The sequence below is a fragment of the Kockiozyma suomiensis genome, assembly GCF_038497685.1.
Source record: "Kockiozyma suomiensis strain NRRL Y-17356 unplaced genomic scaffold V2V93scaffold_2, whole genome shotgun sequence".
Taxonomy (NCBI): domain Eukaryota; kingdom Fungi; phylum Ascomycota; class Lipomycetes; order Lipomycetales; family Lipomycetaceae; genus Kockiozyma; species Kockiozyma suomiensis.
The window spans coordinates 569,925-596,553 of NW_027117665.1; the positions used below are offsets into that span (position 1 = coordinate 569,925).

At 45.6% G+C, this 26,629-nt stretch overlaps 12 protein-coding genes across 12 annotated transcripts; 6 read left to right on the forward strand and 6 right to left on the reverse strand.

Annotated features, from left to right (window-relative positions):
- Nucleotides 1-780: 780 nt before the first annotated feature.
- V2V93DRAFT_378124 (glycoprotease family-domain-containing protein) lies at nucleotides 781-2,158 on the reverse strand (the record flags this gene model as incomplete). Its single annotated transcript, XM_066911944.1, has 6 exons — nucleotides 781-817; nucleotides 874-978; nucleotides 1,030-1,365; nucleotides 1,421-1,543; nucleotides 1,597-1,693; nucleotides 1,750-2,158. 6 exons carry the CDS (start codon nucleotides 2,156-2,158, stop codon nucleotides 781-783), a joined length of 1,107 nt encoding a protein of 368 aa, XP_066767900.1.
- A 145-nt stretch (nucleotides 2,159-2,303) lies between these two features.
- V2V93DRAFT_364153 (Endonuclease/exonuclease/phosphatase) lies at nucleotides 2,304-4,357 on the forward strand. Its single transcript, XM_066908782.1, has 5 exons — nucleotides 2,304-2,796; nucleotides 2,855-2,900; nucleotides 2,956-3,038; nucleotides 3,094-3,405; nucleotides 3,462-4,357. The coding sequence occupies exons 1-5, from the start codon at nucleotides 2,524-2,526 to the stop codon at nucleotides 4,278-4,280; spliced, it is 1,533 nt and encodes a 510-aa protein (XP_066767901.1). The 5' UTR covers nucleotides 2,304-2,523; the 3' UTR covers nucleotides 4,281-4,357.
- Nucleotides 4,293-5,598, reverse strand: V2V93DRAFT_364154 (nucleoside phosphorylase domain-containing protein). The gene is made up of 5 exons (XM_066908783.1): nucleotides 5,312-5,598; nucleotides 5,164-5,239; nucleotides 5,025-5,104; nucleotides 4,901-4,965; nucleotides 4,293-4,843 (listed from the first exon to the last, which is right to left on the reverse strand). The coding sequence occupies exons 1-5, from the start codon at nucleotides 5,514-5,516 to the stop codon at nucleotides 4,367-4,369; spliced, it is 903 nt and encodes a 300-aa protein (XP_066767902.1). The 5' UTR covers nucleotides 5,517-5,598; the 3' UTR covers nucleotides 4,293-4,366.
- Nucleotides 5,599-5,624: 26 nt separating this feature from the next.
- Nucleotides 5,625-6,631, reverse strand: V2V93DRAFT_364161 (uncharacterized protein). The gene is made up of 2 exons (XM_066908784.1): nucleotides 6,297-6,631; nucleotides 5,625-6,231 (listed from the first exon to the last, which is right to left on the reverse strand). The coding sequence occupies exons 1-2, from the start codon at nucleotides 6,483-6,485 to the stop codon at nucleotides 5,899-5,901; spliced, it is 522 nt and encodes a 173-aa protein (XP_066767903.1). The 5' UTR covers nucleotides 6,486-6,631; the 3' UTR covers nucleotides 5,625-5,898.
- Nucleotides 6,632-6,731: 100 nt separating this feature from the next.
- Nucleotides 6,732-10,268, forward strand: V2V93DRAFT_364163 (uncharacterized protein). Its single transcript, XM_066908785.1, has 2 exons — nucleotides 6,732-9,097; nucleotides 9,171-10,268. The coding sequence occupies exons 1-2, from the start codon at nucleotides 7,027-7,029 to the stop codon at nucleotides 10,118-10,120; spliced, it is 3,021 nt and encodes a 1,006-aa protein (XP_066767904.1). The 5' UTR covers nucleotides 6,732-7,026; the 3' UTR covers nucleotides 10,121-10,268.
- A 52-nt stretch (nucleotides 10,269-10,320) lies between these two features.
- On the forward strand, nucleotides 10,321-12,374 carry V2V93DRAFT_364168 (uncharacterized protein). Its single transcript, XM_066908786.1, has one exon. It carries the CDS (start codon nucleotides 10,509-10,511, stop codon nucleotides 12,237-12,239), a length of 1,731 nt encoding a protein of 576 aa, XP_066767905.1. The 5' UTR covers nucleotides 10,321-10,508; the 3' UTR covers nucleotides 12,240-12,374.
- A 406-nt stretch (nucleotides 12,375-12,780) lies between these two features.
- V2V93DRAFT_389915 (nucleophile aminohydrolase) lies at nucleotides 12,781-14,717 on the forward strand (the record flags this gene model as incomplete). Its single annotated transcript, XM_066912379.1, has 3 exons — nucleotides 12,781-12,829; nucleotides 12,901-13,013; nucleotides 13,158-14,717. The coding sequence occupies 3 exons, from the start codon at nucleotides 12,781-12,783 to the stop codon at nucleotides 14,715-14,717; spliced, it is 1,722 nt and encodes a 573-aa protein (XP_066767906.1).
- A 240-nt stretch (nucleotides 14,718-14,957) lies between these two features.
- On the reverse strand, nucleotides 14,958-17,365 carry V2V93DRAFT_364171 (uncharacterized protein). The gene has a single exon (XM_066908787.1). The coding sequence runs from the start codon at nucleotides 17,295-17,297 to the stop codon at nucleotides 15,207-15,209; it is 2,091 nt and encodes a 696-aa protein (XP_066767907.1). The 5' UTR covers nucleotides 17,298-17,365; the 3' UTR covers nucleotides 14,958-15,206.
- Nucleotides 17,366-17,596: 231 nt separating this feature from the next.
- On the reverse strand, nucleotides 17,597-19,635 carry V2V93DRAFT_118831 (kinase-like domain-containing protein). Its single transcript, XM_066906773.1, has 4 exons — nucleotides 19,364-19,635; nucleotides 19,080-19,299; nucleotides 18,651-19,032; nucleotides 17,597-18,588 (listed from the first exon to the last, which is right to left on the reverse strand). Exons 1-4 carry the CDS (start codon nucleotides 19,390-19,392, stop codon nucleotides 17,897-17,899), a joined length of 1,323 nt encoding a protein of 440 aa, XP_066767908.1. The 5' UTR covers nucleotides 19,393-19,635; the 3' UTR covers nucleotides 17,597-17,896.
- A 243-nt stretch (nucleotides 19,636-19,878) lies between these two features.
- V2V93DRAFT_378133 (Oxysterol-binding protein-domain-containing protein) lies at nucleotides 19,879-22,935 on the forward strand (the record flags this gene model as incomplete). The annotated part of the gene is made up of 2 exons (XM_066911945.1): nucleotides 19,879-19,982; nucleotides 20,046-22,935. The coding sequence occupies 2 exons, from the start codon at nucleotides 19,879-19,881 to the stop codon at nucleotides 22,933-22,935; spliced, it is 2,994 nt and encodes a 997-aa protein (XP_066767909.1).
- Nucleotides 22,936-23,640: 705 nt separating this feature from the next.
- On the reverse strand, nucleotides 23,641-24,413 carry V2V93DRAFT_320158 (CDP-alcohol phosphatidyltransferase-domain-containing protein; the record flags this gene model as incomplete). The annotated part of the gene is made up of 2 exons (XM_066907305.1): nucleotides 23,641-24,218; nucleotides 24,290-24,413. The coding sequence occupies 2 exons, from the start codon at nucleotides 24,411-24,413 to the stop codon at nucleotides 23,641-23,643; spliced, it is 702 nt and encodes a 233-aa protein (XP_066767910.1).
- Nucleotides 24,414-24,593: 180 nt separating this feature from the next.
- On the forward strand, nucleotides 24,594-26,173 carry V2V93DRAFT_364178 (aminotransferase class IV-domain-containing protein). Its single transcript, XM_066908788.1, has one exon. It carries the CDS (start codon nucleotides 24,912-24,914, stop codon nucleotides 25,734-25,736), a length of 825 nt encoding a protein of 274 aa, XP_066767911.1. The 5' UTR covers nucleotides 24,594-24,911; the 3' UTR covers nucleotides 25,737-26,173.
- The last annotated feature ends 456 nt before the right edge of the window (nucleotides 26,174-26,629 follow it).

Here is a 26,629-nt window from a genome sequence, read left to right on the forward strand (position 1 = left end):
GTCAAAAGAACTAGTAAAGAATATTAACTGTAGACGTAATGTCTAGCGGCGAAGAAGAAGGATGTATAAAGAGCCAAGGCCATTCTTTGAGGCGCCGCGTTGAGCCGATCGCGGCCCACCCTGTGCCCTAGCCCTTAACATATCGCGCCCAAGTAGATCGAACTCGCTCAGTTTCGAGTCTTTCTGCACACTCGTGTCCCGTGCTCTTTTCGTGCTTTCCTTCAAAATGTCCTCATTACCCTCTCTGAGCAGTCTGCAAATGTCAGCCGCTCTATCCTTCCTTCACTAGGTACCAGTTCTTATTGAACTATCGTGTTCAGCTCGAACTGGTTGGGGTAAAGGGGCAGAGAATACTGCTCTGGTTAGCTCATTAACTTGAAGGTATGCCCCGCATTCGGACTGATGTAGTGCTCAGCCTCTGAGAACTAGGACTCATGCGTAGTATCATGAATTCTGCTCATCTTTCTAAGGTTTCTTATCATCTCGTGTATGTGTATTGTGCATATACGTATACCTTGTTGGTCGGCCACTCTCCATCTGACCTACGGGTGCTGAAGACCTCAAATTGATTATCTATGAATTTACGATCCTTGATGCAACAATTGACATTTGCCCTATCGTAGAGCTTCCTCTTCTTTGGCAGTGTAAATCTCTCGTCTAGCTATCATAAGTATGAGCATAGCCGAAATGGGTTTGTGCATTCCCTTCCAAGTAGATTACATAAAAGTTAATATTGAATGAAAGTAATTACTTTACATTTCGTCTCCAACAATTTCTGTTCTAATCATTTCTCCATGCCAGAAATACCTCGTCCGTTCTAATACACTATGTCAGCCTCGTTCACAGCTATGGCACATAATATCATAGACTTACCTAAACCTCTGAGTGCAAACCGAATCCTCAAGACTCGTACGATATCCAGTTTCATAAGCCAATAGTCCAGCATGTGCAATCATGATTCCGTTGTCGATACAAAATCTAAAGGTCGGTCAGGTCTATTTCAATGTTCTCCAACTTCAAACTCCATACCTTTCATCCGTTGCGTACACCGCTCCGCCGCGATCTCGCGCCATTATTCCCATCATCTCCTGTAGCCGCTCGTTGCAACCAACTCCACCTACAATCAGGACCTGCTGGCTGCCTACGTGTGCCATGGCACGCTCTGTAATTTCAACGAGCATCGCGAAGATTGTCTCTTGCAGAGAAAAACAAAGATCTTCTCTCGTTATCTCTGAACCGTCGTCAGCATATTTTGCTTTTCCTCCAAATATATCGTTTGCTAGTCCGTCGATGAAAGCCAAAATACCAGACATAGAAACGTCCATGCCTTTTACTGTATATGGAAGTTCAACGTAATGCTTGCCCCTAGATAACAGCAAAGGTTAGCTTGACTCAACAGCCTTTACTATTGCATTCGTACTTTCTCGCTAGTTGTTCGATATTGTAGCCGGGACTAGGGTCATTCGGTATATGAAGTGTTCGGGCAAATCGATCTAAACAGTTTCCGACGGCAATATCTAAAGTCTCTCCAAATATTCGATATCTGTGACTGTTAGCGAAAAAGGAAAATCAAGAGAAAAAAAAAATTAGGCAGACCTTTGATGAGAATATGCGATTACTTGCGTGTTACCCCCAGAAACGTATAAAACTACTGGATTAGTGGCACCTGTGATTTCTCGACCCATCTCGATATCTAGATACAATCTTCAGTCCAGGACTAATTTAGTAAAATATCTTGGATTCACGTACGGCCAACACAGTGGTTAACTCCGACTAGAGGCTTGTCCCACATCAGACTTATTGTTCGAGCAGCGATGGCAACACTCTGCAGCGGTGCACCCATTCCGGGGCCCTGAGTAAAGCACACACAGTCAATGTCATCAATCGGAATCCCACTCTGCTTTAGCGCCTGCTGTACTAATTTAACCACGTACGACCGATGGTGCTTAGCTGTGTCCCTGGGCAAGAACCCTTCTCCCGGAGGGGTGATATAAGTGTGCCGAATATTTGAAAGAATCTGTGCTGGTGGCCTATGTGAATTCTTGTTTGGTCGGGGAAAATGTCGTATTATGCCGACGCCAAGTTTATTCGCAGACCCTTCAAGGCCGATAGCAATCGTTTCTCGCTCTGGTTCGGGAACCTGGATCCGAGAAGGCATAGTGTAAATAAATGAATATCAGAATACGAAAAGCGATTTTGTCATAATTAATCCCAAATTTTGGCAATTTGGCATTTCAGTTGTGCGGCTCATTCACGACACATCAAAAAAAAATAATCTTATTTCTCTAATAATTGACTTCATTCATTAAGTCGTACTGTACTTTCAAACAGTTCTCAAGCAATTCAAAGAACTAACAGTAACATATAAGCTAGCATTATTTTTTTTTTCAGTTTCCGATTCCATTTTTGCATATTAATACTTCCCTGGCGTCATCAAAGATATCAAGCACCAATAGTCTTAAGTCCGATTTTGGGATTCTAAGGCGGATCTCACTATCTTCATTTACAGACACGCGTCGCCTAATGTCAGACTCCGCACAAGCCATGGCAAAAAAAGAATCAGCAAAAAAGAAATCAAGCGGGAAACCGGATTTTGTTACGCCTGAGTATATAGCCGCGCAGCGAGCAAAGCGCGAGCAAGCGAAACAGGACAAGGCGCGCCGAAATGCTGAACTTGGAATAGTTTCTCAGGAGGAGCAGGGATTTAATCTAAATTTCATCAAAAGACCAATGCTTTCAATTTGCAAAGATGCGACTACTTCCTCAGGAACAGAGTTGAAAATCATGACATATAACGTGAGTTTGATTCCCCGAGATCAAGCATCAATACGAGTTTCTGACGCTATCATTCTAGGTGCTTGGCCAAGCGCTTATAAGACGTAAACTGTTTCCGACGAACGGTGGGTTATGTCATTTTTATACAGTTATGGGCATTTTATTCATTTTTGTTGTTAGGCGACATTCTAAAATGGAGATGGCGCTCGAAAGTTTTGCTCTCCGAGTTCAAGTACTACGACGCAGATCTCATGTGCCTACAGGTCAGCTCACCTTCCCCGTTATGTTGATTCCGAGTACTTACAGAATTTATATCAGGAGGTTGATCTTGCACATCTTGAGACATTTTATTACCCGGAACTTGCAAAACTTGGATTCGACACCATATTCCACAGAGGAGAGCGTAAAAATCATGGACTTCTTATTTGCTGGAAAAAGACGTTATTTAGCCTTACCAAGTCGCAAGTTGTAGACTATGATCGAGATAACGGATACGACGAAGAGGAAATTTTGAAGTCCACCGTTCCTCAAACCAAAACTAGAAACATTGCGCTACTTACTGCCTTGAAGTTTAATGATTCACAGCGCGGACTTGTCATTGGCACCACACATTTGTTCTGGCACCCTCATGTACGCGCAAGCCTTCTATGAGGAATGTTGAGATTACATACTAATGCTTCGTATAGGGAACCCTTGAGAGGACTCGCCAGTGTGCCATTTTTGTGCGCAATGCCAAAAAGTTTGTCGCTGGGCTGGATAATGCTCAGAACTGGCCGGTTTTTCTGGCAGGCGATTTCAACAGCCTTCCATTTGATGCTCCATACCTGTGTCTTACAAAGTCTGGACAAGGTAGAATCACCGAGCGTTCTACTTATGTTCTTACTAACAGTGCTATTCATGAATACAAAAAGAAAGCAGCACTCGATGAGGAGGCTGAAGTTGAAGAAGACGAAGAGCAAGAAGAAGTTACTGCTGAAATTCCAGAAGCTTCAGAGATCGCTGAATTGATACAGACCACTACAGCCTCTCAGCCAATTGTCTCAGAGCCAATAATGATGGAAGAGTTTCTTCCCGATACCTCTCATCCACCTGTTCCGGTTCCGTCTGCTGACTCTGCCTCACGAATCGCGGCTATTGAAGACATATACAAGCTACATGACAACAACAAGGCTCTTTTGCGCAGTGTGTATGGACAATGTTACAGATTCGTTCATTCAGAGAATGCGAATATCGAGTCTCGAAATGGCGAGGCTGCCTTCTCAAACTGGGCGCATACTTGGCGCGGTCTCTTAGATTACATTTTCGTTTTTGATTTTCCAGAGCGCCATAATAATGACACGGTATTAAATTCTGAGCAAGGAGACGTCGTGCCTGGAGTGAAAGTTTTGGAATTATTGCGTCTGCCTATCCCCGCAGAGATGGGAGAGGAGCCTAGTGGTCAGCCTCGAGCTGGACAATACCCAAGTGATCATCTTTGTCTGATGGTTAAGCTGAGAATTACCTAGATTACACAATTTGTGCGTTGTACATAAATCAATTGGCATTTTAAAAGAATATTTGTATATAGAATTATGCAAGGCACATATATTAATTATAAAGATTTGATAGTTTCTAAAACCAAAAGTCTCAAATCATCGCCTGCAAGTCTAGCAGCCTCAATAACTTCTTCGTGATTTGCTATACCCTTTGCCAAATCTACATTTCCTGCACTTGCCTTGGGCGTGGGATCAGTAACAACGGCGTTCGTTACAAGACTGATCGCAAGAACGCGTAAATTTGAGTGTCGTGCAACGATAATTTCAGGAACCGTGCTCATACCCACACAGTCTGCTCCCATGATTCGAAGCATTCGCGACTCAGCGCGCGTCTCATACGTTGGGCCACTAACAAAAACATAAACTCCTTCGTGAATTGAGCGCTTCAGCTTTAGTTTATTGGCGGCGGCGAATAGCTTAATGCGAAGTTCATGATCATAGGCATCACTAAGAGGCTGAAAACGGGGGCCAAAAGAGCTATCATTGGGACCCTTGAGTGGATGCCAACCTGCTAGACCCGGAATATTAATGTGCTAAATAGATTATCAGTCTCTTTCAAGGCCATAATAAAAAATCTGATGGTAGCTTACATCATTGAGCACCATTAAGTCGCCAACTTTAAAGTCAGGGTTCAACCCTCCAGAAGCATTTGTAACTGTGATAATTTTTAGTTAAGCCCATACAAATAGCAAATGTCGAGATATTGATACGCACCAACAAGAGTCTCAATTCCGATGACGCTAAATAGTCGAACAGGGAAGGTTGACTGATCAAACGTGACGCCCTCATAGAAACTGCAAGATGAGGTTTAGTATTCCTGGGGAAAATAGAAATCCTACAAGATAGAGCTCACTGGACTCTGCCGACCATGCAAACTGACGGAACATCTCCAAAATATCCAAATACTAGCTTGCCTGTATGACCCTCCACTGAATTCATAATTATAGCTTCATTAGTACCAGAATGGCAACCGTCACCGATGCATGAACAGTTATACTTACCGGTGGTCTGAGGGAAATACGGAATATCAGCAAATTTTATCTCTACTCGAGGTGTGTCTGATAAAGCGTGGGCGAGATGTTGCAGACCTGATCCACAAATCACCGCGACTTTTGGATTTCGAAGTGGCTCAGGGAGAAGCTTGCGAATGAAATCAATTGCTATATTAGCGCGATCTGATATGCTGAGACTTTCGGAGGCAGACATTTTAGTGATACTCTGCTATTATTCGATACGAGAATGTTGAGAGCATAGGATGCTTATTCGTGTGTTACCGAGAAAACCTGCGGCGCACCGAGGCGCTACTAATCGCGTGTACGCGTTCCAGCATCGCTATTCAATTCAATTTGCAAACTTATGCCTTTTCAAAAAGGAAACTCAATGTGCATACCTAAAGATTAGAGCTTATTTATAACTTTTCATTTTAAATAACGGCAGAGAGGTAAAAGACTAGGCGCAATTGGTTGCTGCAATTCGTTATCTCTCTGTGTAGATTGATTTCACAATTTATACAATTCAAGCCAAAAACGCCATTCAATTGATAAATACATATCTACAAACAGATAAGAGTAGTTCTATCGTACATACTTCACCAAACCTTACACTCAGCAACCATAGCCAAGACATCTAAAAACAGGTTCCGGTCTGAATCCGAAATATCGTCCATATCGGCTCGTGTACCGCGTGTTCCGGCCGACATTCCAACAACAACAGTTCGCCGCTCGTCAGGACTTTGCCGACTAATTAGGGAAGCAATGTGTACTGCGTAAATCCTGCCTTGTGTGTCGTCTGCGGCACCGCCTAATAGTGCCGTAGGTGTCAAGTGGGTGAGAGGTAGCAGCGAAAAATCGTCCTCGCCGTCCGGACCTGTGCTTGATCCAAAAGCAAATGCGTTAGGAGGTGAAGATATAGGAACCAAATACTTTTAAGAACATGTTAGACCGGCGCAAATATCTGTAGTTTCCACAGAGAAGAATTATATAGTACCATTTTTCCTAAGCGCCCATCTTGCGACACTAACACCATGATCTTATCTGCGTAGCTATACACTACCACGTCCACACGTTTTCCATTTATAATGCGAACAGCTTGTCGCGTTTTTAAAGAAGCTAAGCTTGAGGCATCAGATTTAGGTCCTGGAGTAACTGGCGGCCCATCAGCCAAACTGCTAGACATGACTAACTGTGCACGACAAAAGAACAAACACAATAAAAGTAGCAAATAAATGCAATATATAGCTTTCACTACTCAAAAGTTCCTTCACCTTACTTAAATGTCTCGGTGAAATATGAATCTTATCTATTACGCGATATACTTGAAACTAAAATTCACCAATTGCAAAGCCACACGAAAAAGCCACGACTGGTCAAACGCGTTTTGTTGTTGTGTGGCGCAGAACTCTCCTCTTCGGCTGAAGATACACAAACATTGCAGGGCAAGCCAGGCTGTTCGCTTGGCATGACACGCACGCCACGACAGAACTTACCAGCTCTCTTTCCTCCGACAACATTTTATTGGAATTGGAGTTTATTTTAATTTGTTGCTGTCTTTGGCTACTGCAGCGCATTACCGTAACGAGGCAGCTGCGACGGCGCGCTTGCTTCTTCTTCAACAAGTTTGTGCTTGGTAACGTGCCGATACGACTGTAATTCAAGAAGAGTATATATTTGTTTATTTATTGGATAAATAGGAGTACATATTCTGAAGTGCCACCAGGATGAGCTTGCCGAAGCGGATTTTGCAGCCAGTTAGGCATCCGCTTAACAATCTCGACAACGAAGTCGAGTCGTGGGATAATGACTCCGAACTAGAATTCCAAGGAGATGAAGATTTATTCGGCAAGCTGTCTAGAATTGAAAACAATTCGGTGAATTTGCGATCTACAGCTTCATCTTCAAGGTCGTCATCCGGACACTTATTGGAGTCATTATCGTTTGAAGACCAACTCGAGCAACTGGATTTAAACGACAAGGACGAAGTACCTTCATTCGACGAGTTTGATAATTTTAGTGATTTTGGTGACAACGAAGAGGAAGAAGAAGTGGGCGGAAAATCTACTATCAAGCTAACGCCAGCTGCTGCTGCTGGGCTTTTGGGCACTATGCAGAGAACGGAGCCACACAGTTTGTCATCGCCTAAATATGCCTCACTATCAGCTAGTAAACAAAAAATTCTGGAATGGGTGGAAGACAGCGAAGAAGCAGAACTAGAGCCCGACGATTTTGATACTCTCAAGCCGCGCCAGGTTACTAACAAGAAGTTGAAACAAGATGGCGACATTATAAGTGGCTCACTATTTAGAGCCTCATCTGACGCTACAAGCAATGGCTCTCCAAAAATTACTCGCATGTCTCCAAGGAATTCAGCGAAGCAGATGCCACCAGTTTTGAGTACAGTTACAGAGAGCCGTCAGAAAGCACCACTTGTGGACGCATTTGAAAAGGATGAATTTGAGAGCGACTTTGACCTTCCGGATAATCTAAATAAAATCGAGTTGAAGCTGCCGTCAAGATCACGTACACCAGCCAATTTGGGCGACAGTGATGCGGAAGGCGGATGGGGAGAGGAAAGTACAAGTACTCGATTCACCGGATCAAAATTCACAGATTCTTCCAATAGATCATCGATGATTTCAACCTTTTCGCCGTCTTCAAGCGTGACATATGAGAGCGAGGATGAAGGGCTCATGGGACTGCAGATACCTAATGGGCCTCTTAATCTGCAGCAGTTACTAGATTGTAAAATGAAAGCTGTGGATGGCGACACACAAAAGTCTGAAGCTGATGTTCTCAATATTGAACGCGAAGATTTTCTTGATGGCCTTGAAATTGGGGAAGACGATCACATTTTTGACACGGCAAAATGGACGGTCAACAAAAATATTAAACAGACTCTAAGTGGAGACTTAGCCAAATCATCACCAAAAAAGCCCACAATTTCTCAGATATTTGCGCCTAAACCGACCAGGATACCGAGACCTGTGAGCCAAACATCAAATTCATCGCCATTATTACAGTCGCAGCCGATAGTGATGAAACAGGAGCGCACAGTACCACCAGCAAGTATGGCCGTCTCTCAACCCCGAAGAATTGGACATAAATCGTCGATGGCATCTATCAAACCTTCGGGTTCGGCTTCTAATCAGCGGTACGGGTCTCTTTTGTCCAAAAAATCAATGCCATCTCTTAGAAGCTCTGCATCTGATCCCATTGGTGGGGATCGTTCATTGCCCAGTCTCTCTAGTGCGCCACCTTTACCGTCTTTGCCTTCTCGCCTGTCATTGACCGGAAGCAATTCGGTAGCGTCCTCTCCAGGGCTTCGACCTGCAGCAAGTTCATCCAATCTTAGGCGAATGGCATCGCGCAGTAGTCTGATTCCTCCAAGTCCGGCGTCTACAGCACAACCAGTGACGCCATCCATTCCGCCGTTCAACAGATTCGCCAGAAAGCCGTCTATGTCTAGTCTTCATGCTCACATTCCGCCAGAAGATATGCTAATTGGAAGGACCACTTTATTACAAGCAACTGCAACAACTGCCTCTGCACCAATGAGAAATACTCCTTCACCGCGAAAGCGTTATATGGAAAATGAAGCTCCTGATTCCGTTCGGCGGGAAGCCGCGACCACAAAGACTTTACTCAAGCCAGTTCGCAGAAGGTTGTTTGGCGACGGTACAGAATTGGATGATTTCGATGATTTACCGATAAGTTTGGTAAAGGAGCGGACTTTTTTGAAGCGACCATCTGCAGTAGGAGGCTCTTCTAAAAACGGTACCAAAAGCTCAAAAGGTAAATTCAATGATGAATTTTTGAATATATTCAGAAACCCAATAAGCTAACGATTGTCATTTCGATTTAGCAGATGAATTAGGAATCTCGAGTTCGAAAGATATGTCCGCAACATTGGGTCACCGGCAGCTTTCCGTGCAGAACTTACGAAAAACTGACTCACCTGGCTCTAAACACTCAACTATATCACAAAACATGATAAGCCATACTATGCATCATTCGAAACCAATTCGACAAACGTCGAGCAGACCTCATAAGAAACAACAGAGGCCTCATTTGATTCGACCACTCGGAGAAACTGCAAATGCTCCTCGGCAAGTGAAAGGGATGAGATACAATCCCAAAACGTTTAAATGGGAAGGGAATGATTCTGTTACAGTAGAATTTGATTCTGTTACACTGACTCCACCTCGTCCGGCATTGATTTCTAATATCTCTGCCAAAAAGGGAATACAAGTTGTCGGGGGAATGGTTTTTGATCCAGTACGTATGTGCTGGTTTAAAGCAAGCGATGTTATGAGACCCAATGACAATACAAGCTCGCCGGATCAAAACACAGGAGACATCGAGTTTGACTTTGATGGTGCTGCAGCCAGTAATAACGATGATCCATTTGCGGGGTTCGATGATGAATTTGAAGATGATGATACTGCGATAGTCAAGAAACAGGCTGACCCGCATCAGATGTTTTCCGCGTCTGAAGGAACAATAAACATGAGACCATTCTCGAGTGGAGGAGCAGAAAAAAATAGAACGAGCAGTTCTCAACTACCTCCCGGACCTAGTAGTGGCCGGCGCAAAATTGATACCAGTGACGCCTACGGAGAATTTGTAGTGGGTGAGGAGTTTGACGTAGGCCCTGCCTTTGTTAGAAAGCAGATGGACGAGGAGGACCGTTGGAGACGGAAGGTGCATGGCTGGATTGGTCGGGAGACGAGCGAGACTGGTGCGGGTGCTAGTCCCAGTAGCTACAATCGGGAGTATTTGTTTGAGATTCGAACATTGATCATGGGACGGAAATGAGTGGGAAAGAATGAAGTCGTATATGAAATGAAGCTGATCGCCGGCAATATAATCTTTGATTTAGATAATGTCTTGTAACTTGCGTCCAATGTATATAAATGTGTCCTACTTAATCGTTTTAGTCTGAATGCCTGTTATTGTTTTTGAACAGCCATCGAAGCCAGCGAATAACTATTTATCGACAATCTCTTATCGGTCCCGTTTATGGACTCGCGAGCAGAGCTGGGTCAGCGCCGCACCCACTGACGATCATAGCCGTACGTCATCGTTGCTCATGCATTCTACGCCACAGCATTAGACTAAACGTCAGCTGATCGTCGCATGTCCAATATAAAGAGTCGACTGCTCCCCGAGCTTCTTGGAGTTGACATCTAGAAAACAAGAAAGAATGGGACTATTTTCTAGAAGCGATCATAGCAATCAGGAGGGTGGAGACTCTCATCCGCTCGAACCTGCTGAGACTTCAGAGGAGAGCTCTGCGGCCACAGACTCTCACTCGGCTCCGTCGAAAACTACGACATCCACTTCTCCGCCTAAATATGGTGCAGCGGATATTCATGAGGATGATACTTCTTATGGTTCACGGCACTCGGAGGATAGCAACGATGAGTCGGCACCGCTTTTGATATCGGCGGAGGATCCTGCGGTAAATCCGTTCAAGTATTTCAAGATAAGGACTATGCGCCGGATATCACTTTTATTTCTCGTGTTCTCCTCAATTATGTATTTCTTGTTTATAATTTCCACTTTTTTCACTATTCCAAAATTGAACACGTACGGAGGAAATTTCTACGTGATGATGAACATGCTTATCGCTATCGGCAACCTGGCCATATCGCTTCAAGTTTTCGCCATTCCATCAAAATCTGGAAGAGTCATCAATTTTATCATGATTGGATTTTTGTTTCTCAGTTTTATCTTCACAGTGAGTGTTAACAAATTACGGCACTATGAAGGCACTGTCCTCGGAATACTGGTCAATCTCTGGGTCATACTCACCGCTGCGTGGGTTCTAGCCTGCAACTATGCTGTCGAGCGATCAAGAATTTCGCTCGAGGAGATCATTTCTGGCAGGAGAAATGGAACCGGATCCCGTGCCCAGCGATCGTGCAGAATGTGGATAAGTGTGTTGTGGGGATTTGTAGTGCTTTCGTTAATTCTTGCTGTCGTGATTCTGGTCACGCTTTCACTTGCAGTTGACTCTTATGATTCGAGAATAAGTCCGCCTGGAGAATACGTCGAAGTGGAAGACAATCTGTACCGCATTCATATTTATTGCAATCGGCCTCAACAAAATGTTAACGATACAATTCCTGAACCTACGATTTTGCTTGAGCCTGGCTCTACTTCTGCTGAGATTTTTGCTCGCGAGTGGGCTGAGCGTGAGGTCAACGATGATGGTTCAACAATCAGTGGAATGCGTTACTGTTACTGGGATCGTCCTGGCATCGCATTTTCAGATAATGCGCCGTCGCCAATGTCCGCGGGAATGGCTATTGACGCACTTTCTGACGGATTAAATAAGCTTGGAGAGAATGGGCCTTGGATTCTGGTCTCTCATGGTGTCGGTGGTATATACTCGCGCATTTTCGCCTCGCGACATGCTGGAGATGTTTACGGACTTGTCTTGGTCGACACATATAACACTGAGTACTTTACTGACAACGTTGGATCTTCCGGTCGCGGTTTCGGTTACTGGCTGCACGGACTGATTGCACCGCTGGGAATAGACAAACAGATTGGCTGGATTTTTGGTGGACGTACCTCTGAGGATCGGATTTTTGGTCGGTCTCAATCTACTAGTGGAAAATATGACCTTGCGAAGTTCCAGGAGCAGGTGGCTGCTCGTACGTTTACAAAGAACGAGATCCTTGCTGCATCTGAAATTCTGCCGAGAGATACGCCCATTGCCATCATTTCTTCTCAACGCATGATTGAGAGTGAGCCAGGCTGGGCAGATTATCAAAGAGAGCTCTCTCTTCTTTCTGATCGGCTTGTCACTTGGGACATAATCGAAGCTTTTCATGACGTCTGGAAAGCCGACGAAGGCCGGCGTGCTATTTCTCAGGCCGTTGCTAACGTGCGGTTAATGTCCTTTACTATGGACGATATCAATTAGTTTGAATTTTATTTGACTCATTATATTTTATATTTTATTTTCAGTTTAAAGAGGATTTGAGTACCGGGTACGGTGTTTGGAGCCAGGAAATGTGTTTTGTAATATCTTTTATGAAATGAAAAATTAGAGCGAAGAGTTATCTACGTAGTAAATACTGCTGCACAATGGTGACTGAATGTGAGTTGTGAGCGCCGAGTTTCTGCTTGTACCCGCTGTCTTATCAGTGTATCAAAAAGCGACGGAAGGATTCACAGTTCTGCCTCCAACAACGCAGGCCGAGTATTGTTTTTTCACCATAATTGCAATTCGCAAACACACAAAATAGATACAATTGCTTAACAGCGTCGTAATGCCCGGTACCAGACTCTTGAAGTCGGTCGAGGGCCTTGTGCGCGGTCCGAGCCCGTCGGCGACCCTACGCGCCTATCGCTCCCTGTCGAATATTCCCCGTCCCCGCTCGCTGAACCCAGTCTTCCGCTGCTCACCTTCCACCTCCCCTCTTTTGGTTTCTCGTCACTTCCGTTCCCCTATCGAATTCAAAATGTCATTAGACCAGCAATATCTCGACATCGACGACTCCAAGGACTACAGTACGTTTCTTCTACTGTGGACGATAACAGGTGCTCGGACCGTTCTCAGCTAACTTAACTGTTCTTCACAGAATTCTCTTCACGGAGGTCGGCTGTTCACTCGCTGCATGGAATAGTTTCATGCACCCAACCCATGGCTGCTCAGGCAGGCCTTAAGATTCTGCGCCTGGGCGGTAACGCTGTCGTAAGTATCCTGAAAGTGCAGTCGTGCGGAAGATTGACTAATTCTTTGGACTGTAAATGAATGGTTCCTATCGATTGTTAACTACGCAATTACTGCAAATTTCTATATCAATTGAGCTGTTTAGTTAATGAATTATCAATTTAGGATGCTGCCGTTGCTACCGCTGCTGCTCTCACTGTCATTGAACCCATGATGGTCTCGCCCGCAGGTGATGTCTTCTCACTTTTCTGGAACGCAAAGGACAAATCTTTGAAGGCTCTTAACGGTTCAGGTCGCTCTCCCGAAAAGCTCACCATTGACTATCTCAAGTCGGTCGGTATCACTGGCCACAAGCTTCCTCCTAACTCTGTGCATTGTGTCACCGTCCCTGGTGGCCCGGCCGCTTGGGTTGACGCCATTGAAAATTGGGGCTCCGGCAAGATTACGATTGCCGATGCTCTTGCTCCCGCCATTGAGTTTGCTGAATTCGGTGTACCTATTCCTGAGATTGCTTCGCAGTTGTGGTACCGTGGCAAGAACATCATCACCGGCGCCTCCGATAATGGTAAGGATCTTTTAAAGCCCGACGGAACCACTCCCAAACAGGGAGATTTGTGGGTTAACAAGAAATTGGCCGAGACTTATAAGCTGATAGCCAAGAATGGCAAGGCTGGTTTCTACGAGGGTCCAGTTGCTGAGCGTATCGTCGACCAGGTCCAGAGCATGGGTGGTGTCATGACACTCGAGGACTTGAAGAACCACTATTCAACTTTTGATAAGCCCATATCGATTGATTTTAATGGACTCACTCTGTGGGAGTGCCCTCCTAATGGTCAGGGACTGCTTGCACAGCTTGCGACTGGTATCATTCGCGAATTGATCGAGGACAAAGTTGTTCCTCCTCCTTCTGAGTGGGTTCTCAACTCTGCCGAATACTTGCACATGGTTATTGAGTCTCTCAAGATGGCTTTCCGTGATGGTGAGGAGTACGTTGCTGATCCCGAGCGCGCCAAGGTCCCTACTTCGGCTTTGCTTGAGAAGTCTTACCTCAAGGCTCGTTCTAAGGAGTTTGACCCCAAGAAGGCGGTTCCTCAATATGCACCGGGTCTTCCTAAGACTGCCAATGACTCTGATACCGTCTATCTCTCAGTTACCGACAACGAGGGTAACGCGTGCTCGTTCATCAACTCTGTCGCCGGTATGTTCGGCACTGGTATTGTGCCCAAGGACTCTGGCTTCCCTCTGTTGAATCGTGGTGTCAACTTCGTGCTTGACCCTACTGCTCTCAACGCTCTCGAGGGAGGTAAGAGACCTTACCACACTATTATTCCTGCTATGCTCACCAAGGATGGTGACATCTATGCCGCTTACGGTGTCATGGGTGGCTTCATGCAGCCCCAGGGTCATCTCCAGGTTCTTCTCAACCACTCGATTTTTGGACTGGACGAGCAGAAGTCGCTCGATGTGCCCCGTATATGCATTACTCCAGGCCGTGTTGTTGACGGTGTCACTCTCACGAACGTCAACATCGAGGAGGAAATTAGCGACGAGGTCGTCGAACAGCTCAAGGCTCTCGGCCATGAGATCACCAGACAGAAGCGCTACGATCCTCTCTTTGGTCGTGGACAATTCATTAAATTGACCAAGCTTGACGATGGAAAGATCATCCACAGCGCTGGTAGTGACCCGCGTGGTGATGGTGCCTCGTTCCCATTCTACGAATAAAATACTATCTGGTACTTTTGGTGCAGGAGAAAAAAGCTATCTGCCTTGTATTTATCTTTTGTTTAATTGTTTCATGAGCCTGTTCATATAATGCTTGATCTATGAGGTCATAATTACTGTCTATAAATAATCAGATTATTCTTTTTGTTAAACAGTGCTTTATCACGGGATGTAACGTGTATGCTATTATTAGGTGAAAGATCATTGGAGATTTACTGTGCTCTGCTCACATTTGATGATCAGTAAAAGAATGTATTCTGATGCAAAATATTATATAAATTGAACCCAAGACGACCCAGAAATTAGAAGAGCAGATCTAATACAAATGTCCTCCAAATGAAAATAATCTATATCCTCAATGAAAAATGCGAATTCCAACCCAAAAACTCTCCCAATAATGCAGAAACAAAAATACATTCCATAAATCAAAAAGACAAAAAAACAACATACGATAATGATACAAAGAGCAACCGTAATAATAAAGAATGACTATTTCCTCTTGCTTGCGTTCTTCTTCGACTTACTAGATCCTGACTTTGCAACTGAACTCATGATTTTGACATGATCCATAGGCGTCAGATTGTTAAACAGTACACCACCGGTAGAAGGCTCATTCCTTTTCTTCTTCGGTGTAGTAGAAGCAGATGAGCTAGATGAAGCAGATATGTCGGCCACAGGAGGACTGCCACTACTCTGCAACGGAGCAGCAACGGGAAAGAGAGGAGAATGAGCAACACTTAACCCAAGACCAACTTGTAAATCTGGAGGCGGTGACTGGACCATATAATGCTGCGGTAAAGCAGGCGTGAACGCCGAAGGACCATTGACAAATGCAGGCCTCGGAGGAGGGCCACTAGAGCGCAACAAGCTAGGTTGAGACCGCGCGCGGTGAAGTCTTTGTTGATTCTGCTGTCTCCGGCTAGTCGGACGAGAGGCAGACGGTGCACTGCGCAGGAGAAAAGTGTCCATCGACCGTTGATGCAAAAGCATTGGTGGACTAGACTGAGTAAATGTAGTTGACGGCATCGATGAAGAATGTAGCAGATCGGCCTCAGTCCCCGCTGGAAGAGGCATGTAGAACTGCGCCGGTGAAGCAGAAGGAGAACGCGACGTAGCTGAAGATGCATAGCGGCGCTTGAACTCTCTATCACTATTGTAATCACTATTCTGTATTATAGGACTCTCGCTCGTGGACTCCAATTGCATTGTCTGAAAATGTTGCTGTTGCTGCAGTGGTTGATGTTGTTGTTGATGTTGTTGATGTTGTTGCATCTGCTGCAGCTGTTGCCAATCATGGGCCTGAAACAGCTGAGAGGGCATATGTGTCAAGTTATGATGTAATTGCTGTTCAGAAAAATCTTCATGAGAGCGTTTGCGAGACTGCGAAGACATGTGGGATTCAGTCGGCGAGCCGATGGAGGCGATGGAGGTCACGGAAAGCGGTGACATCTGAGCCGCCACAAGTTGAGGCGACATTTGATGTTGCTGCTGCTCCTCAATCAGTGATTGTTGCTGACGCTGCGAGTTAAGTAATGCAAATTCTTGGTGCAGAGAGGCCATATTTGCGTCAAAGGAACTTGAAAGAATGCTGTGCTCTCCAGACATTAAGGCTTCAGTTGGACTGCTGTAAACAGCATTGGATTCGTGGTGCGGGAAAGTAAGCGCATCATACGCATCGTTCGAGATGTCGGTAAAATCGCGCGGAACGGACTCTGTGCCAAATAGAGGGCTTTGATGCAAAATAATGTCGATGCCGCTCTGGATCTCTTCTGAGGGAGATACAACGCCACCAAGACTGTGGTAGATAGGCTCTTCGTATGCTGTGGTGGTAGACGCAGACATTGAATTAGGCGTAAATTCCATAGTTGAAGTTGTTGGATTTGAAGAACCGGTCTGAGAAAAAACTTCGGGCTCAGGCATGAGAGCGACAGCAGCGACGATATCTTCGACGACCACGTGGCTGGAAGCCTTTTTGGACCTGTTCAAACCACGCGATGCAGAATTACGAGATCCTTTCTTTAAATTATTTTCTTCGGCAGTTGAAAGGTTCTCATCGTATATACCGGTAGCGGCATTGGAAGCGAAGAGGGGGCCAAAACGGGAAGCGAACGAGGTGAAAAAAGCTCGTACGTCTTTCTTGCGCTCTTTTGACTCGATATCGTTGGGCCTGCCATTGCGCTGAGAAAATACATCTGCCTGGGCCTTTGAATCACCCGGAAGAAGAAGCAAAAGATTTGGGTCGAGCGATGTGAGCGAGTCGACAGACGAAGAGGCAGAAGATGTGCTGGTGGAGGACGACGAAAGAGCGGGCGGTGGGACTGATGAGCCGTCGACTGACGAAGCGGTGCGTCTCACGACTGGCTTGCCGGTAGATTCAGACGGTTGAGTAGGTGCAGTTTGAGACCGCTTTTTGGTGACCCGACGACGCGAGGCTGGGGCAGAAGAGGTGCTGCTGCTGTTGTTGTTGTTGTTGTTGTTGTTGTTGCTGTTGTTGTTGTTTGTAAGACGAGAGCGAATGGCGGCCAAGCGCGAGGAGGAATGCTCGCGCGGGATGTCGCGCATGATAGGCGCAGCAAGCATGGAGAGGGTCTCGGGAGACAAAAAGAAAGTGACTAGAAGGACGAGGGTGGACACGGTAAAAGAAGAAAAAGAGAAAGACTGAGAGATGTGAAGACGAGAGAGATCTATTTAATGAGCTCCCAATATGGGCCCCGCGATGCTGGGTTGGCCCTATCAGGAAATAGCGCTTGCCCATTTGGGCAACCAGCCACAAATACCAGCCACCATGACTCGCCGTCGAGAACTGCTGGCGAACAGCGTTCGAGGCCGATAAGGACTCGAAAATATGAAAGTAATCAGTTATCAAATAATTGCTATAATGAGATAGTTGTTGTTATGATGCCAGCTTTATCTGTCTATCTGCCTATCGGCGAGACAGCGGCCTATCAGTATCGCAGAAGACTAATGATCAGGAGATTATATAATAAAAGTTTAATTGATGCGGCGCAGATCATTCATTTATCGGTCTGAGCCAGCCATCCTGCGCGAGGCCTGATTAAGGCAAAGAGGCTTGCTTTAGATGGCTGGGTTGCTTTGCTTCCCCAATTTATTGCCTCGCGTCATTCACACTGCATATCCACAAACAGCACTACCCTCAGACTTATTGGCCCCTTGGCTCGCTAATGTGCTGGCCCATCCAGCCCAAACTCTAACTCTCGCTCAAGGCTGCCCTCCACAACAGTTGGCTCACCATCCGTGGGCATCAGATGCCCATCAAGATCCATCTCTGACGGCCGTGGCACGTCCTCGCGCCCAGCCGCACCGTCACCGACATCCTGAGTCTGCATCTGCGTCTGTGGCACGCTGCTGGCGGCAGCTGCACCGGACCGACCCAGCATTTCCTTCTGGGTCTCAATCGGTTGCCGCACCAGTTTTCGGAACTGAATTACCTCGTCCTTAATCATCTGCCGCATCGACTCGATGTCGTCCACAGACTCAAACGAAAAGTCAAATTTTGTAGGACACTCAGGCTCATCGGCAGGATCGTGCCAGACAGCCAAGTACGGATGATTGAGCGCCTCCTCGACTGTGATACGCTCCGCCGGATCAAACGCCAGCATCTTTTCTAGCAAATCAAGCGCTTGAGGATTTGCGGTCGGAAATAATTTTGAGAAAGGTACAGGAGCGCGGTATTCCAGGCTGCGAACATAGTCTTGTGCGCGCTGAGAGCCAATTCGACATAATGTCTCTTCTGAAGGGGTGCCAAGGTAGCGCAGGATCTGGTTGAGTTGGTCTACGTAGTCGTGCCCTTTAAAAAAGGGTTTACCGCCGAGGAGCTCTGCAAGAATACATCCAACAGACCAAACATCGACTTGGAACAAAATTGTCAGTTCACCAGGTTCACTTTAGCGGAAGGGTTGCCAGGATACATACTTGCTTTGGTGTAACTCTGGAACGAGAGCATAATCTCAGGCGCTCTATACCAACGTGTAGCTACATATTCCGTCAAAAATCCAGCATTTTCGGCCGGATCGGTTGAAAAGCCACGAGCAAGTCCAAAATCGCAAATCTTAAGCTCGCAATCGGCGTTGACAAGCAAATTTCCTGGCTTGAGATCACGATGTAAAACATTAGCGGAATGGATGTACTTTAAGCCACACAAGATTTGGTGAATGAACGACTGGTAGTGCGAATCAGTTAAAGGCTGTTGAGAACGAATGATCTGGTGCATGTCACATTCCATGAGCTCTTCATAAAGGTAGACTTCATTGAAATTGTTTGTGTCGACAATATCCATGTCATATAGGCAAGTGATCTGGGGCTTGTTAGAACTTTTCCAGAACTGATATTGATAAAACTTACATTTTTGTGGCCACGAAAGTGAGTCAGAAGCTTGAGTTCACGCAGGGCTCGCTTGGCTAAGATCTTTTTGGAGAAGATGTTTGTGACCTTTTTCACAGCAACTCCTACGGCCTGCGAGCTCTCGGTATAGCGAGCTGCACACACAACGCCATATGCACCCTGTCCAAGTTCTTTGGTAACTTGAAAGCGACGATCGATTGTGAAATCCTGATTGAGGACTCTAGATGGCGATCTCTGGCATTAGCAGTTGCAGGTGCAGTCAGTTCGGACTGTGATGGACGTACCTGTAGGTGTGACGCTCTATTTTAATCATGGCGCCCACGCTTTTGTGTATATAGATTTATAAAGTCTCTGTGGAATAATCAGTACCTGGATAGCTGTCAGTCTTTTGTTTGATGGCCTGGCTAACTATAGATGCTGTAGCTTATCGTGAACACAGACAGACGAGCTGCTTAAGCCAATGTCGCAACTGCGGCTGACAGGACCTCGTTTCACCCTAACCTCGGAGTGGTATCCTCCCGCGTCCTGGCTTGCTTTCCACTGTTCAAGCTTGTTTACTGCGGTCCTTGTAGCCGACCTCATACCTTATTTCAAGTGCCACCTATTTCTAAATCGGCTCGTGTTCTGCTCGAGTATATCTGCCCTTGGACTCCTGTAACTGCCTCATGGCACGGCTCATTCCTTAAGCCAGTGCCGGATCGTTACATTCAGCAAATATACCGCAATACTGCAGGATCACCGTATCTGTTTTATCAACATATTTCCCCGCCATCAGGCTCTCTCTTTTTTAAGTTCGCAAATGGAAACAGTCGAGGTCCACTCCAAGGCCTTTGTAATCAAATGGATTTCAGTGCCTGACAGCGGCTCCATTCGTTGGCAGATCCGTCCAAACAAGAAGTCAATGTACGTCAAATGGTTAATAAGCGGCAGTCGCGGATCTATACTGACATTTCGCAAATTGTTTAGTAACTTTGGTATCTTCCGTCGTCCACCCGGGGCATCTGACTCCGTTATTTCTCTTAGCATTTCTGATGACAATTCATCTGCTGGTCGTACGCGCTCATCCTCGAACGTGACTGTCAGATCTACGGGTCCCTTCGCGTCAAATACGGTACAGGACACCGCCTCGACAGGAACACTTGACGAACGTCTGCGTAACTCTGGTCTTACGCCTGTGTATTGGCATGGCAAATGTCACGCAAATAATATACTTAAGGGTTCTTATCAAGTTCCCAAGCATGCCGGTGGAATGTTTGCATTTGTTTTTGACAACACGTTTTCAAAGACTCTTTCCAAAACCGTGCAGTTTGCTCACTCAGTTGCCTCAGCTGAATCAGCATATATTGAAGGTATGACTGCAACTACGACTATGGCTGCCCCCAGGCGACGACGAAGCAATGTTCACCATAACTCGGTGAGAGGTCATAGGGCAAGCGTGGTGCCGCCAACGCCTCCTATTCCGCCGACGCTTGTACATACGCAGTCTGATGACCAGATCTCACACTCTAATATATCTCAGACTGCGAGCTCTACTTCTTTGACCCTAATTCCACAGACGGGTGTCGATGATAGGTTTCACTCTGGCGTGCTGCTTAAGAAACGGCGCAAGAAATTACAAGGCTACGCAAAGCGCTACTTTACGCTTGACCACGAGTCTGGTATATTGTCATACTATCATGACGTCTCATCTTCTTTGCTCCGTGGATCAATTCCGCTCATGATGTCGGCTGTTTCAGTAAAACCCACAACTCGCGAAATTTTCATTGATTCTGGTGCCGAGATTTTCAATCTTCGTGCATCCACACAAGAAGATTTCGAATCATGGAAAAACGCTCTTGAGCAGGCGCGTACTCTTGCACTTGCTAAAACGTCAAATACTAGCGGTGCTACGGATTCAGGCAATCCGTCGTCACCAAAACAGTTGCTTTCACCGTCATCATCGTTAGGTGTAAATCTAACTGACAGAGAGTGGACTCGAATGGAAGAAATTGGCGACAAACTCAATGCTGTTCTTAAGCTGTCGCATAACTTAGCGGGTACTTCGTCGCCAGGCACTGCTCAGTCAGAAAGCGGTGATGGATATTTTGCCCTCGACGCGATGGTGGAGCAAGTTGCTTCAACTTCTATCAGCATTGCACCAGGATCTTTGGCTACGTCAACTGCTAGTTCATCCAAGAAGTTTTGGAAGAAGCGGCCGTCTGCGAAGGACTCGCCAGTTTTGCCATCAACTAACTCTACACCTGGAGGTAATGACGCGGCTGTGCAATCATCCAGCGAGAAAAATGTGGCTGCGATAGAAGTTTTGCAAAATTTACTTTCTACAATTAATCATGATTTTACGTCGATTCTGAATGCACCACGTCGGCGCTCATTCACTGGATTTAGGATGCCGAACATGAGTGGACGACGCAAGTCAATTGACGTCACATCAGTATACTCGGAGTCTGAATTTTTCGATGCCGAAGAAGGCCCCGCAATTCTTGTGCTTGCTGATAACGATGAGGTAGTTGACGATATTGTTGTTGTTTCGGATGAAGAAGAAGGCGAGGATGGAGCGAGGTCAAGCTCATCTCTACGACGATCAAGTTCTTCATCAAGCTCCACCAATATTCTGTTATCGCCTCTTTCGCCTACTACGTCGTCTACTGATGGCGCAGAGAGAGATCTATTCCCGTTGCCGATAGAGACGAGGATACAGCGACGCAACACTGTTCCACCGAACTCCGTACTGCCACCAAGTTTAATCCAGTTTGTACGGAAAAATGTTGGCAAGGATCTGTCCACGATTGCAATGCCAGTGACTGCGAACGAGCCTTTGTCGGTACTGCAGCGGTATGCTGAACCGCTTGAATACAGTCGACTTTTGGATACGGCTGTCGAGGCCTGCATTGACAGTGGCGAGCAAATGATGTACATTGCTGCCTTTGCTATTTCGAACCTGTCAAACATGAGATGCAACTCTCGCGCTTTGCGAAAACCATTCAATCCTCTGATGAACGAGACATTTGAGATGGTTCGTGAGGATCTCAATTTTAGATTTCTCGCGGAGAAGATCTCGCACCGGCCGCCCATTTTTGCGACATTTGCCGAGGCGCCAAAGTGGACATACTCGTACTGTCCTCAGCCCGCGCAAAAATTCTGGGGAAAAAGTGCAGAGCTGATTTCTGATGGACCGATTACCATTAGCTTGGTGACGCGTGATAGGAAGACGGAGGCCGAGCGTACGGTAACATATTCTTATAAAATGCCGACAACTTATCTGCGCAACATGCTTGCGGGTGAGAAGTACGTGGAGCCATCTGGCCAGATGCATATCGCTGCTTCCACTGGACATAAGGCGGTTGTGGAGTTTAAGTCACGGTCAATGTTTTCTGGGCAAAAGTCGGATGAAGTACTAGTGAATATTATGGGCCCTCAAAACACCCTTATTCCTGAGGCGGCAGTGGGCGGCAAATGGACTACTGAGCTCATACGAGCATCGGACGAGAAAAAGTTGTGGAGCGTTGGTAAACTATTACCAGATCCCAAATTGCGATATGGGATGCCGGAATTTTGCGCGACATTGAACGATATCACTGATATTGAGAAAGGCAAAATAGCTCCTACAGACAGTAGATTGCGACCTGATCAACGTTGTTTGGAGAATGCCCGAATCGACGAAGCTGAGCGATTGAAGAAACAGCTCGAGGAAGCCCAGCGTGAAAGGCGCAAGCTCGGCAAGATTCCGTCAGAGGGCGTAAGCAGTTTATGGTTCACAAAAGTAGAAAACGGCGTCTGGGTACCTATTCAAGGCGCTAATGGATACTGGGAACGGCGGCGACTGGGCAAATGGGACATGTGTCCTGAGTTGTGGTGATTGCAATTGCAATTGCTAAATGTTGATTTTTCTCCTTTTGTAACCAAGAGCGTGCTTGTGTGTATATAGTGTATATTAACCTCTTACGTTTCTGTCTTTTTTTGTGATACAAGTAAAATACAAATTTTTTTTTTCTGCGAAAAATTGGCGCAAAGTAATGTATCTACGCTCTGTAGCTATAAAAGACTAGGCATACAAAATAAATTTCATGATTATTATAAACTTAGTCATTATTGACTTCTTCAGAAACAAAAGAAAAGCCTGCATAGTAATTACAAATAAAAATACTTCACAAATTTAATACAAAAAAAAGGAATAGGAAAAAGAAAATTTAGTTAAGTCTGGCAACAATCAATCTCACAACCTTCATCTCAACGCTCACCGCCGCCGGCCCTTTTTTGTTTAACAAAAAAGAACTCGATATTTAACAAATATGATATGTGTAAAAAATCCAAACTCCTGGTTCAAGCCACCAAATTGGCACATGTGACGTTTGTATCGTATGCAATAAAGATTAATTATTGGTTTTTCACTCCTCTTTGATCAAAAAATTCACGCTCTCTGTTCTCGTTCTTTATCGTCATTTAGTTCCATGAATTCTACCTAGGTATATTCTTTTTTGTAAAATGATTTAGGCCCTTCTTGAATTAGTAGATGCATTCATGTGTCTTCTTCTTCGCTGTATGTCGGAGGCAAAAAAAAGACTTACTTTGTCTTTGCACTCTCCTCGAAAAGTTTGTTCCGTTCCTCTACGTCACGCTCGGCTAGAACATTGGCCGCGTTTACGAGCTGGATGACGTTAATAATTTGCTTGAGCAGCCAGAGCGGGAAGGTAACAACGCCGAGGATAGTAGCGAACGAAAGAGGAACAGACTGGATGTATCCCAAATACGGCGAGGTCTTGAGCGGGAAAGAGTAGAGATACAACGCGACGAAGAAAAGCTCATTTGCGGCGCAAACGATGAAAAGGACCTTTGAGTTTGTGTAGTAGAGACTGAGGATGTATCCGCGGTCTTTGCTGACTTTCTTATGACTCTGAACGCCGGAAGAGAGCATTGCGTACATATGCATATAATGCGAAGCCAGATCAAGAGAAATTAAAAGCTGGTATAAAATGAACCATGTCGGATAGCGAGCTGAGAGAAAGCAGATGAGGCAAGACGTCGTGCAGCGGTCAGTGACCATATCTAGAATTGCGCCAAACCGAGTGGACTGATTGAACTTGCGGGCGGCCATGCCGTCGAAGGCATCGAGCAGACACGAAACTCCATAAAGAACAGTGCCTAATAAAAGGAAACAATGTCCAAGTCAGTCTTATTTTCTAGACAGCAAATGAGAATACTAGTTCGCTTACAAACTTTGGGATGGATGCTCATGTATCCTAGCGAGGCGAGAGCGAGCACGACACGAGAATATCCAATGAGGTTCGGGATGAATAGGAAGACATCACGGGTAGTCACTAGCTTCGGAGCAGCCATTGCGTCGCTGAGAGATGTGTGAGATGATGTAGAGAGTTGAATGAGAGAGTACGAGAATGATAAAAGTAAACAAGCAGCAGAGTCCACAGCAAACGCGGCCGGGTTCGCACACACAAAATGCGCCGCTTCTTCGTCATAAGGCTTCAAGTGCTCTAGTATTATGCAATTATGCTCTCATACATACTCAGTAATCGCTGTCAAAGCTCTCTTTGCTATCGAAGTTCGTACAGACTGAATTGTTTATTATAAATTTATTGGTGTCATATTACATGAAGACTTGCATTTATTGGTATAAGCCAAATTGACTTTATCAGCACCGAATACGAGGTGATTGTCTGCGGCGACTCCTCTCAGTACCTCTCGGTACGCGCTTATCTTTTGTACAATTTACCACTCAACACTTTCCAAATTTTCACAGCTCGACACATAATTCATTACACCATTCGAACAGAAAGTAGCAAAAGCGGCGCAGAATACGAACGGAGGCAAAAGACAGCAATGCAACATCAAGACCCAGACTTTGGCGTAATCTCAGCTGTGCGCTACGACCCCTCATTACTTTTCTCCTCGTCTTCAGCAATTGACGCAGAGAAATTCGCTGCCTGCAAAGCGGCTCTTGATCCACGATTGTTTTTTCTTTTTCCGCGACACATTGCTCGACTGAATTCTTCATACGCGTTTTTCTGGCCCGAGCAGGCGACTGCAGCGGTAACAGCGGGTAAGAAGGCAGCAATTACAGAAGAAACGCTACTCACGGCGCTATATTCGGCCGTGCATGACCCGACAAAGTGCTATCGACTCCGACCATTTGTGTATCGCGATGGACGAATACGTGTAGAATCAAATGAAGTCGTTGCGCGATCTGACTTGTTTTCGGGGTTGAAGGATGACACTACGCCCGAGAACTCATGGGTGATATACATTGATACTGAAGCTACACCGCAGTCGTCAATCACAATGTTTAAGACTTCTAATCGGGATCCATATACGGCTGCTAGAGAGCGAGTGTTACCTGCAGGATTTCCGATCAGTAGTCTGGTTGAGGTGCTGGTGTATAACAAGAAGAACCAGGTCACAGAGGGTAGCCTTACAAATGTAGCATTTTGGAGAGGCGGCGTGTGGGTTACGCCGTCGAGTAATGAGATTGGCGGTCTCAGAGGTGCAGTGAAGGCCGAACTGCTTGATCGTGGACTTGTGCGGGAGTTGAAGGGCGATGAGGCGGTGGATGTTGATAGTATCAAGGAAGGCGAGAAGGTTCTGTTGATGAACGGTATTCAGGGTTGCACATGTGGCTACGTCAGACTCGGGCCTTATAGGGAGTAGAGTGTGTAGTTGTGTGAGCAAATGCTGTTAATGTTTTCATTATTTGGTTCGCTCACCGACTTTTGTAGAGTTTACAATATTGACAAACAAGAAGAATGTATCAACATGGTCAATTTATGTCTTTTCATATCATAAACAAGGTAGAGTCTACTACCATGAGTTATGCATCTAGATACGAGATACGAAGGGTTGTCGAAGAGCTCGAGATTGACTGATTGAACAGTCAGTGTCTGTGCATATCAACCCTAATCCGATGTATATGAACGTTAAATATCCAATTCTGGGGAAAGCGAAATTTCTTGATGAGTTATACAAGTGAGAAGTCGCAGAGCATAAGAACTAAACAAAAAGTAATAATTTTAGTGCTGGTTTGCAAATATTGTTTGAGTTGTGCGATTTAAATATCGGCGGCATCCATCTGCAGGTGATAATTAGAGCATTAGAGTAGAGACTCTCGACGCTCATACAGGCACCATAATTGAGGAGTGACTATATAGCATATAACACTGATTTTTGGTCAGTCGGAATACAAATTCAATGAATCCATAAGAAAGGCTAGAAAGCAGAAAGAAAATGCCATTGCATCAAAAGAGCCTAGATACAGGTGGGTAATCCCGCGACGTATAATGAAGTCATTGGGAGCAGTGAGCACGAACTGCAGACGGCAGTCAATGTAGAGCAAGCACGTATTTTTTACATTCCGATTACCCGACTCAATGTTAAGAAAAAGGTACAACAGTACTGAGCACCTACGAGAGAGCAGAGAAAGCAGTAGCGAGCTATGCACGTGATTATTTACACAAGCCCCCTCAATCAAAGTCATCGCGGTTGGGAGCATCAGAAACTCTAATTAAAGAGCCAGGTCCCGGGGCTTAATCAATTAACATGCGACT